Below are 12,585 nucleotides of genomic sequence, written 5' to 3' on the forward strand. Positions count from 1 at the left end.
TTAGTACTTGCTGATGATCCAGAGATAATGGCGGCTGCTGCCGGATCACTGGGTGCTGACACCCCCCCCCCCCCCCCCCCCCCCCCAGGAGCGTGTGAAAGAGCAGCAACAAGTGACACTAGGAGTAATAGAGGGAAGGTGAAAGTTCATTATCGTGTAATGTGAAATTAAGGACATGCCACTCCGACTAATTGATCCCTGGCAGATTCCTATCTCCTGGGATCATCTGTTTATGCAGAAGCAAAGCGATCACTACATGAGCCGATCATTACCTGTAATTACCATTACTCCAGTATTCCTTCTAGATATTCACAGACTACCGACTCATATCTATCTATCTATCTATCTATCTATCTATCTATCTATCTATCTATCTCATATCTATCTATCAATTTATCAATCAATCAATCAATCTGTATCTATCTATCTATCTATCTATCTATCTATTATCTATCTATCTATCTCATATCTATCTATCTATCTATCTATCAATTTATCAATCAATCAATCAATCTGTATCTATCGATCTATCTATCTATCTATCTATCCTTCTATCTATCAATCATCTATCTATCTATCATCTATCTATCTATCTATCTATCTATCTATCTATCTATCTATCTATCACTTCTATCTATCTATCTATCTATCTCATATCTATCTATCTATCTATCTATCTATCTATCTATCTATCTATCTCTATCTCATATCTATCTATCTATTATCTATCTATCTATCTATCTATCTATCTATCTATCTATCTATTATTTATTTATTTATTTATTTAATCTGTCTGTTTATGCAGAAGCAAAGCGACCACTACATGAGCCGATCATTACCTGTAATTACCATTACTCCAGTATTCCCTCTAGATATTCATAAAATACTGACTCCTTTCTATTATCTATTATCTATCTATCTACTAATGTCTCATTTGAGAAAAGTTCCTATTTTCTCCCATTCTCACAAAATTCTCACGGTTCCCAGTTGCTCCCAGTTGTTGCAGCTCAGCCCAGTCCTGTTATGTTTGTGGCTGGTCTCTGACGCCCATGCTTCACTTGCATTTTTTATAATTGGGGTAAATGGTCACCCCCTCCCCTCTGTGGCTGGGGTCTGGCTCAGGAGAGCAGTGATAGAAGGGCTGTGTATGAATGGAGATGGGGCTGGGACTCCACCTCCCAGTGAGGAGAAGCCCCTATTAGAGCATTAGGGTCCTGGCCAGTAGGAGACACTAGGAGAGGCAGCTCCCACACCGCACAGCTCCTGCAGGACTCCTGGTCACAGCACCCACACCCAGGAACTATATCCATTGCTGTGGAGCAGGACTATTGAGTGGACCCCAACATCTCACCCTGAAGTCCAGCATCAGTCCCTCCAGCATTCAGATGGGGTCTGATGTGAGGGACATGAACACCCTGCTGCCCCCTGTGTCTTCTCTCTCCGGGAACAGTAGCTGTAACATGCCAGTCAGCAGCAGTGGGCAGTGGGCACCAGTCCTGGACTTCCCACCAGGGGCCCCATACTCTTCCCTCACTCCCCACTCTTTTATCAAGCAAGAGCCCAGCTGGAACCCGGATCTCCATGAGGATCAGTGTCTCAGCGCCTTCACCGTCCACTTCTCTGGGCAGTTCACGGGCACAGCCGCCGGAGCCTGCAGGTATGGGCCATTCAGTGCACCCCCTGCCAGCCAGGCGACCACCGGGCAGCCGAGGATGTTCACTAATGCCCCCTACCTGTCCAACTGCCTGGAGAACCAGCAAAGCATCAGGAACCAAGGTAGGTCCATGGCTGGCAGCAGGACAGTGACCTGCAGATATATTCCATCTGCCTCTCTCATGTCATCTATATCTATCTATCTATCTATCTATCTATCTATCTATCTATCTATCTATCTATCTATCTAATATCTATCTATCTATCTATCTATTATCTATCTATTATCTATCTATCTAATAACCTACCTATCTGTCTGTTTATATATCTTAAATCTATCTATCTTCTATATATATATATATATATATATATATATACACTATCTATCATTATCTATCTACAGTATCTATCTATCTATCTATCTCTTTATCAGCTATCTATCTATCTATCTATCTATCTATCTATCTATCTATATTCTTTCTATCTATACAAAGCATGGTATAGCACATACATTACTCGTGGGGGTCATGTCAAAATTTAGGGATCATATCAGAATTAACTTCAGTAGTTTCAGTGTCTGTAAATGTTTTTATTACTTAAAGTAATATGGATTAAAATGTTAACATGTATGGGCCAATATTCACCAGCATTAGATGATTACTCTATATTCCAATATTTGACTACTTTTTAGCAAATGTTCTACCATGCTGAACAGACTACTGATATGCTCAAAATTATCTATCTATCTATCTATCTATCTATCTATCTATCTATCTATCTATCTATTTTATATCTGTATATAATTTATCTATATGTTATATTATATGTGTCTCTGTGTATCGCTAAATATTGCCTATAATACAATCTATAGAAGGTTCTGGTTCCTGGTCCAGTCTGAGTAAATGCAGGTGACGGTTCTTCAGGTTCAAGTTCAGACAGACATCATTGCTGTTACATAATGAGAGCGCCCAGGAGTGGACAGGGGATTAGGAGGAGCCCCTGTGTAATCTCACTGCACTCACCTACAAGATGACAGCAGTGCCTGCATTCCTGGAGACAACTCCGAATTTATACCAAGCAGTATAATCCTACCTCTGAGGAATACTATTCATATAGACACTGCAGATTCTGTATATACAGAGGAAAATACCAGAGTGAACGAAAGGAAGGTGGAAAAAGAGAAGAAAAAAACCCCAACATATTATATATATATATATATATGTGTGTGTATTATATGTTTTTTTCCTCTTTTTCCACCTTCCTTTAGTTCACTCTGGTATTTTCCTCTGTATATACAGAATCTGCAGTGTCTATATGAATAGTATTCCTCACAATATATATAATACACACACATATACTTCATAAATATACTACATATATGGAAGAGACACAAATGCATAGATAGGTAATAGATAGATAGATTAGATAGATAGATAGATAGATATGAGATAGATAGATATTAGATCTGAGATTATAGATAGATACACGAACAAGAATTAGAAATTGTAGGTTCCTATTCTTGTAGAGATAGATATAAAAGTAGATAAATATGAAATAGAGATAGACAGAGGCACAAATAGATAGATGAGCATCTAGTGAGAATCTCTGCTATGCAGAGGGATAACATACTTTAAATATCTATCTATCTATCTATCTATCTATCTATCTATCTATCTATCTATCTATCTATATAGAAGAAAGGCAGCACTCCAAAAGTGATGAAAAAAGGTGGACGATTCACCCATCTAGCAGCAACTTTTCAGCTCTCTCATTGGAGCCTTTGTTCAACTATCTATCTATCTATCTATCTATCTATCTATCTATCTATCTATCTATAAGAATAGGAACCTACAATTTCTAATTCCCACTAGGAGTATTACTCTACATTCCCAGTAGCTTTTCTGAATATTTGGTATAATAAGACCCATGAAATACATCTAGCAGATAATAATGGTGTCAGACTGGATCTGGTCAAGGCTAGAACCATGATGCTTGGTCTACTTCGTGAGAAAGATGTTACCTTGATGGAACAATGTCCCATTTTGCCCAGCCTTGTAGAGTTGCACTGTGACCATCTCCTCCAGTCTTTGTTCCCTCTTTCATCCTCTCTCCATGCCTCCAGCTGGGGAGCATTCTGGTTTTCAGCACCCTGTAATCAGCCCTGGTGTGATAAGACTCTAATTACCTAGAACTTGGTATCAGCAGAGGATTTGCTCTGAGCCACAGTCCCTTATCAAATTCCTGAAGTTTTGGGTCAGGCAGGACCAGGAAATGTGACCAAAAACATCATTCTGCCTTTCAGATGGATTTGTCAAGGTCACAGATGAGACATATTGATACATTGTAACGAGCACCACAGCAGTGTATGTGCATTGTTCAGGGACAGCCAGCCTAGTTTTATGGGGGAGTGAAGACAAGAAGCTGCATCCCCTGTGCTGTCACTTATTCAGTAGAACTAAGTGGGTAATGGTCAAAACAGGTAATTAAGTGAAAACAAATATATATATTTCTAAAATAAATAAATAAAATAGTAAAAATAAAAAGATATCTAATTATCTAGCTATATCTTTGTTTAAATAAATAATAGTAAGAAATAAAAATAAATGAAATACATAATACAATAGGATAAAATATTTATTGAATATAAAATGACACACACACTATCTTCTATCTATCTATCTATCTATCTATCTATCTATCTATCTATCTATCTATCTATCTATCTATCTATCTCTCTATCTCTCTATCTATCTATCTATCTATCTATCTATCTATCTATCTATCTATCTATCTATCTATCTATCTATCTATCTATCTATCTATGTGTGTATGGGCCAGTACCCACACCTCTATTTTAGTTCTATACAATACTATAACAGTTATTAATTCAGTAGTTACAGGGGTTTTACAGGAAAACGTTTCAATTTATCTGGTTTAAACCGTATTACAAAATAGACAATTAGAAAATAAAAAGTAAAAAATCATCTGGATATTAGAATAGTCCATTATTCTGGCTGTCGGTGTTATTCTTCTTCTTACTACATCTTCTAGTTAATGTGCACATTGTAAAGTTTCACTAATTTTCTATATTTGCGGAAAAAAAGGATGAAGAAAAAAAAGTGTGGGGGAGGGGGGTAAAAAAATTATATTGTAATTACTATGTTTACTTTCTATTGCCACATTGCATTATTGCACTAAACTGCCCCATGTAATTAATGAAAGTGCCTGTTCCAGGGGTGATGGATGACCCCAGGGCTGAAGAAAGGGCTGACTCTATTTGTTTGCTGTACATATTGGGAGGCTGTTTTTTCTTTGTCAAGTAATTTTCCATTCACTGGGATTAATGCTATTTATAACTGTATTTCTTTTAAAAAAATCACAAAACAAAACAAAATAAAAAAAAATCTCATTAACTCACAGGGTGCAACAATTGTTATTACTAGTGACATGTATTCCTTCATCAGTGGAAAATTGAGATATTGTCTAGATTTAAAATTCGAAAAAATGTAATAGATGTTACTATTTTTATAATATACATTTCCATAATAATAGATATAGCAGAATTATTATTATTTTTATTATTATTATTATTATAGTAGTATTATTATATTTATGATTATTATTATTACTATTATTATTTGATTATTATTACTATTAATATTTGATTATTATTAGTATTATTAAATGTATGATTATTATTAATACTATTATTTGATTATTATTAGTATTATTATATTTATGATTATAATGAATGTATTTATTGTAATTTTTATTATTATTTTCAACTAACAAGCCTATTAATGCCTCACATATTACAGATCATGTATATGCTATGTAATGTTCCCGAAAATTATAAATACATTAAAATAAATTCACTTTTTAGATATGATGATGTTATGTTTCCCAATGTAATATAAAGTGTTTTCCTGCTTTCATAATGGCTAATAATTATTAATAATATGATAACCACAGCCCTTCTGGAGTATTAGGCTCTAATAATAGAATTTCTGCCATTGAAAATATATAAGTGAATGGGTTGTTTCTGCAGCATTTACATGGATTTCTGCAAAATTCATTCAGATAAATGTAACAGAACAAATGTCTAGTCAGTAACTGATCTCTGTTGTCAATATTTAATTCAGAAAACATAGAAAGGGTTTACATTTTTTTTTTGCTTTTTTTTGCCTTTAAAATGGCATAAAAATTGATAAAAAAATTAAAATGTTTTTTTTTTTGCATATTTATTTTTAAGATTGCTGTTGTCAATATTTAAATCAAAAAACATAGGAACATCGTAATAGTTTCGTATTTTATTTTATTTTTTTGCTTTTTTCTGTCTGTAAAACTGCATAAAAATGAAAATTTGTTTTTTTTTTGCATATTCATTTTTATGTTTTTCTTTGAAGACACATAAAAAAAAACTACCAAAGTCTATAAAGCAAAATACCCCTGAAAATGTCCCCTATATATTTTCCTACAGACCAGTATTGCGGCTTGGCAGCTGTTTCTAAACTACTACTTCCAGTATGCTAGGAGTTGTAGTTTTGGTATGGGGCCAGTGTGGGTTTGTTTAATTTTTCCTATTTGTGACTGTATCACAAGGTTACAGTAAACGTAGAGCAGAAAAGTCGCGTGATTTGAAAATATGCGCGGCTTGTCTGCAACTTGCTGTCCTACGACTATTTTAGAGCTGTGATTTGGCTGGGAGAACGCAGGCACGTTACAGGCAAAGTCGCAGGTGAGTCTCTTGCTGCGCGCGATTACCATTAAAAACAATGGAGGCAAAGTTGTGCGCAACTTGCGACACAAAATCCGTCATGTCTGGATTTTTTTGTGACTGTCCCATTGTAGTCACACCATATCAAGTGTCGCATTGCATAAAATGTCCTTCAGCCTTCTTATCGCATGACGCACAGGGTTGCCATCCGTCCAGAAATTTCTGGTCAGTCCATAAAAATAGGTGACTTTTTTACTATGTCCATGGAAAAAAAATTGATGTGTCCGTGATTTTTATGAGGCTGGTGGTTCTGGACTAGATTTTTTTTTAATGGTAATTACCATCATTTTACAGCTTTTATAGAGTTTTTATCAGTATATTGGGCTATAGACATGCAATACTTATACTCTTTACCATTCATTATGGTTTTCCAATTTGTCCATAAAAAATGGTTGGCTGTCCGTGATTTTGGGATAAGTTGTCCAAGTTGTCCAATTCTGACTGGCAACCCTAGTGACGCCTATCGCCCCCTTAGTCAAACCCTGGGGATTCCAGCACAATATTTCATTGATGTTCCAGGTTGCTGGTTAGAAGTCAGTAAATAAATGTATGTTCACACAGGGCAGATTTGTTGGAAATATCCTATTGATTCGAATAGGGCTTGCAGAAACCCATGCACATGCTGCAGAAAATAAAACATTTAGATGCAGTTTATTTCTATTTTAGTCAAAGTCAGATGGATGGAAAAGGAAGGAAAAGTAGGAAGGAAAGACAGATCTCCTCCTCCTACTTTGGATCCACTCTTGACTTGGCTTAAAAAAAAACTATTTATAGGAAAACTGCATGTGTGAATCGAGCTCTATAGTGGGAGGTGGTATCCGTTTTTTCAATCAGATATTGACTGACTGGAAGTGAACTGAAGTGTAGTTACTGACACATAGAAGAGACGGATAAACCGCTACATGGTGTTAATACGGCTGATTTATCCCACTGAATATTTTCTTTTATTTTCATGTTTGGAAATCAATGTATAAAATAATTTCTCTGTCCGATTTTCATTCCATTTTTGAGACTTGATTGTATTTACCAGACGCAAAGCTTTTGGATGATGTACAAAACAGACCCTGACTGAACTGATGTATATATTTAGCCACCTCCATCTAAGGGGCTGTGAGGGGTCCAACAAATGATATGAACTCCGTCTATCTATCTTATCCATCATTCATTTCTGCTCTATATCTCATATCTATGTATTTATTTATCATCTATCTACCATTATTTCAACTTTCTATCTACCTCATATCTATCTATCTATCTATCTATCTATCTATCTATCTATCTATCTATCTATCTATCCCATATTTATTTATTTTATGCACTTATATAGCACTACTATATTCCGCAGCGCTTTACAGACATTAGCTTCCAACTGTCCCCAATGAGGCTCACAATCTAAGTTCCCTATCATTATGTCTTTGGAGTGTGGGAGGAAACCGGAGAACCCGGAGGAAACCCACGCAAACATGGGAGAACATACAAACTCCATGCAGATGTTGTCCTTGGCCGGATTCGAACCTAGGACCCAAGCTAACCACTGAGCCACCGTGATTTATGATCGATCGATCTATCTATCTATCTATCTATCTTTCTATTGTATATGTTTTGTTAAACCCCCATTCGTTAACATTGTTGTGGAATTTCAATGCAGATTTGGCAAATAAGATTCTAGAACAAATATACGATGTATGGACTTATCCTTTATCCTTTCTTTCAAGTCAGTGCTTCATAGGAAAACATAATGCATCATGTCAGCCAAACCCGAAAGTCCTCCACCTGTAGACAGCTGTTTTGGGGTTCTTGCAGGGCAGGGGGCTGGTTTGCTGGTTGATACGGCTCAGAGGAAGCCTGGGGGGGTCAGGCCCAGTGGTTGTATGAGGTCTCCATACACCTGCTCGGTCTCTGCAATGAGAAACATTAGCCCCAACCTGGAAACAGCTGTCACCATATCACCATCATCTCCTAACTTACTCATGTTACATCGGTAATGTCTTTATTTTGCAGGTTACAGTACAGTGGCTTTTGATGGCACCCCAAGTTACGGTCATACTCCATCTCACCATACGCCACAATTCACTAACCACTCATTCAAACATGAAGACCCCATCAGCCAACAAACCTCCCTAGGTAAGTGCCTTGTATATGTCTGTGCATAGTGTAATGTGTCATTGTGTTACCATATTACAGCAAAGAGCAGGACATTTATTCCTTTCTATATATTCTTGTTATTACACTGTAATTTTTAGACGTTCCCAGAACTGACCCTTGTACAGAGCTGAACGTGTCACTGTCTGATTAGGGACAGTGTCATTGTGCATATGTGCGGCGTTCTGTGTGCAGTAGTCATTCCTGCAGCCGTCGCTTAAATCACAGGTAACAAATGCGACTTCTCCCCTAGTTGGGCAGAACAACAGATGCATCTTCGCTGAATGATGGCATGTGAGATAGGGGAGACAGCACAATACATGGCCGAGGATCTCTGCTAAGCCAAGCTTGTCTGAATACACACAGTGATGTCCACAGCTTTGTGTACTATCCCAGCAGCCGGCATGTGGCCCTTCAGCTGCCGACAGGAGTTTACATGAAACACAAACTATTAATCATTTACAGAATCTTTCTTCTATTATTATCTTTGTATTTCATCTACTTGTTACCACTTATCATCTGCAATGTTATGCCGCCCTTTCTATCTATCTATCTATCTATCTATCTATCTATCTATCTATCTATCTATCTATCTATCTATCTCATATCTAATACAACTCCCATGCCCTGCTGTAGGCTGATAGCTGTAGGCAGTCTGGGCATGCTGGGAGTTGTAGTTTTGCAACAGCTGGAGAGCCGCAGGTTGGCCATCCCTGATCTAATATCTATCTGTCTATATCTATCTATCTAATATTTATGCCTGCAATTAATCAACTACCAAACTCATCCATTCATCGATCCATCCATTAATCAAGCAATCATGTTTTATTTTCTTAAAGTACCTTACTACCATGTCTCTCTTTCTTTCTTTCCTTTTCTTTCTATTTTTCTTTAATTTTTTTTTATTTTGTTCTCTCTCTTTTGTTTTTTCTCTTAATGACAAGTGAGTTAGCTGCCAATGTTACCAATACCAGTCACCTATAGTATATACATTTTCCATGTAATATCTCTCTAACATTATCTTACATCTAAACAGATATCCATCACCTACCCAACAATAAATAGAAAATTGGGATGATCTATCTGTTTATGTGTCCGTCAATTATCAAACTCATTGATCTATCATCTATAAATCAATCAATATGCTGAAACCTTCCTCCCTCTTCTCCCTCCCTCTCCTAACTTTCTTTCTTTTTCCTCCTTTCCTCATTACGGCTTTCTAATATTCAGTAAAATTGACACTCCATTTTCAGTATGGTAGTGCAGAATGTCAGTTATCTACTGTATAGTATGTCCATGTATTCTCTATATATGTACTTTTATCTCTCACCTGACATTCTATCTAATCCATGTATCTATCTATCTATCTATCTATCTCCTATCTATCTATCTATCTATCTATCTATCTATCTATCTATCTATCCATCTATTTATCTAATCTTTCAAGAAAGTTAGATGAGTTCATGTTTATAGGAAGAGGTGATGCAAATGAGTTTTTAGCAAGCTCTACCTCTAAAGCCACCAGATGTAGGATAGCTACTGTGTGATCTAATTCGACCTAGGTCCACCATTGACTTATAGGGTAGCTGCCTTACATCTGGTGGCATGAGCTCCTATGCATCCCTTTCTTCCCAGAATTCCAGAGGAGCATGTAGAGCCTTTAAAGGGAACCTGTCATGTGGATATTTGATTATAATCTAACTAATTATATACAATCATTAACTACTAAAAAGTACCTTAGATGTATTCACTTACTGGTGTGACAGATGGTTACCTCATAATATACACACATAGATGCCGCATGTTAATGAGCTGATTTGAGTCCAGCGTGATGTCAGTGAGTCCAGCGTTTTTTAATTCAGAGCTATAGCCACTCCCCTGCCCACCTGCTGCTGATTCATATGGAAAATAACTGTCAATCAGCAGCAGGTAGGCGGGGAGAGTCAGAAGGTCATGAATATTCATGACTCATCATTATGAGCTGGAGCTTTGCAATACAAGATATTGGCAGATTGACTGGGTCAATTAAAGAAAGTGACCCAGCATTTTGCTAAGAGAATCAGTCACTTATTTATGTTGCCCTTAGTTAGGACACCATAAAACTGCTGACAGGTTCCCTTTAAGTCTCCTCACACAGACTGGTCAGCCTCCATAAGGAGATTTAGTATCCTCCAAATTCTGTTTATAGAGAGATGTTCTAATCTTTTGTAGATAGTTCTCTAAGATGCAAACAAGTAGCAATCAGGTTTACATGTGGATTTTGTAAGAAGACAGACGGGTAATGGATGTAGATGATGGTGGGCGACATGTCGGGGTGATGTTTGCTGATTGGATGTGATTTCCCTGCAGGAGACCAGCAGTACTCAGTGCCTCCTCCAGTGTATGGCTGCCATACCCCTACTGACAGCTGCACGGGCAGCCAGGCCCTCCTGCTCAGATCTCCATACAACAGGTAGGTTGTCAGATGTCTGATGATTGGGGTCATGTATCAGTAATGATTGTGTGAAGCATGTTTAATACTAATGTCTCTGAAATATTACTATATTTATGAACACGTCATTGGAGAGTCCTCTATATGTATGACAGCTCTAGCCGCTGTGCATGTAAGCTACAGTACATGTGTTCACGCATACGTCAGCATGGACGGACAGCCCTCTTCTTGACTTTGGGATTTTTGGTATTGGAGAAAATATGGAGTAATGCATGGATAATGATGGCAGGTGAACAGTTCACCATATTATATGGCATAGTAACCCCACCTAAAGTGGTTGCACAAGATTAGGAAAGAATCATTTATTTTCAAAACTACGCCACTCTTGTTTACAGGCTGTGCCTGGTATTGCAGTTCAGTCTCATTTACTTAGATAGGACTAAGCTGCAATACTACAAGAAAATTTAGACAAGCACATTAATAGTCGCGGATGCACATCCGTAAAGCTAGGAGGCAGAAAGCAAACAAAAAAAGGTGCGGCAGCATAACATCTCACATACAAACAATACAACTGGGAAATAGAGTTTATTCTAAATTAAAGTGGTATTATACCTACTAGAAATGAAAAAAAAATATAGAATCTCCAATACTAGACTCAGTCTATAGACAAAACGCGCGCTGTTTCGAATCTCTTGCAAAAAAATCTAAAAATAAATTGGGTCTTGCATTGAAAGTAAATCCATTGATGTTTTAGAAGACATTTCATACAGTACGTGTCTCACATACAGGGGGATTTTGACGGTGAACAAATTGGGGCAGATTTACTAGTAATATGTATAATATAGATGGCATAAACTTAGTTATATGCAAATGAGGTGCTCAGAGCACTGAGGAGCTGGCCTAGCCCCTCGGAGCATTGCTTTACCTCTGCCTCTCCCTGTCACCACTCCCCCTTCTATGAGATTGATAAGGCCAGGCCTCCTTGCTGTGCCAATGCCTGACCCTGAAATCTCTCGCATGCACTGGCACTGTAAAGACTTTTGTCCCCATCCTGACATTGTACTCAGGCCGACGGTACTGCAACAGGTGAATGCGTGAGATTTTAGGGCTAGGCATGGGGAAGCCTGGCCCTGTCAATCTCACTGGGAGAGCAGGTGACAATGGGGAGAGGTAGTGGTAAAGCAGTGCTCCGAGGGGCTAGGCCAGCCCCTTGGTGCTGCTAGAACCTAATTTACTAAAAATAAGAATCTCTCTTTATCAGTAATACTGATTGCTCATTTTAGTCCCCATGATCAACCCCACTGGGCAGTATGCCTGGTTTAATGATTATGGTGAAAGAAGGGTGTCCGGATTTAGGGCTCAACCCGGATGTAAGCTCCCCTTCACTCCATTATCAGGTACGGGTGGAGCATCGGAGCATTTCCTTGCTCCGATGCTCCCCTTGCCTTGCGCTGCATCGCGCAGGGCAGGGGGTGTTTGTTGTGAGCCAGTGACGTACCTGGCTTCACATGAGTATGCTAGGCGGACACATTTGGAAGGTGTATAGCGTTGTTCTGCATGGTTTTAGAGGCGGGTACTAGTG

At 37.9% G+C, this 12,585-nt stretch overlaps 1 protein-coding gene across 3 annotated transcripts in view; it reads left to right on the forward strand.

The window, feature by feature from the left end:
• The first annotated feature begins 1,226 nt into the window (after positions 1–1,226).
• Positions 1,227–12,585, forward strand: part of WT1 (WT1 transcription factor) — a 52,558-nt gene continuing 41,199 nt past the window's right edge. For all 3 annotated transcript variants that reach the window (XM_040410199.1, XM_040410200.1, XM_040410201.1), the window contains exons 1-3: positions 1,227–1,776; positions 8,432–8,554; positions 10,922–11,024. In XM_040410199.1, coding sequence (XP_040266133.1) covers positions 1,386–1,776; positions 8,432–8,554; positions 10,922–11,024 — 617 coding nt within the window. In that variant the 5' untranslated portion in view covers positions 1,227–1,385. The remainder of the gene's footprint in view (positions 1,777–8,431; positions 8,555–10,921; positions 11,025–12,585) is intronic.

The sequence above is a fragment of the Bufo bufo genome, chromosome 10 (assembly GCF_905171765.1).
Source record: "Bufo bufo chromosome 10, aBufBuf1.1, whole genome shotgun sequence".
Taxonomy (NCBI): Eukaryota; Metazoa; Chordata; class Amphibia; order Anura; family Bufonidae; genus Bufo; species Bufo bufo.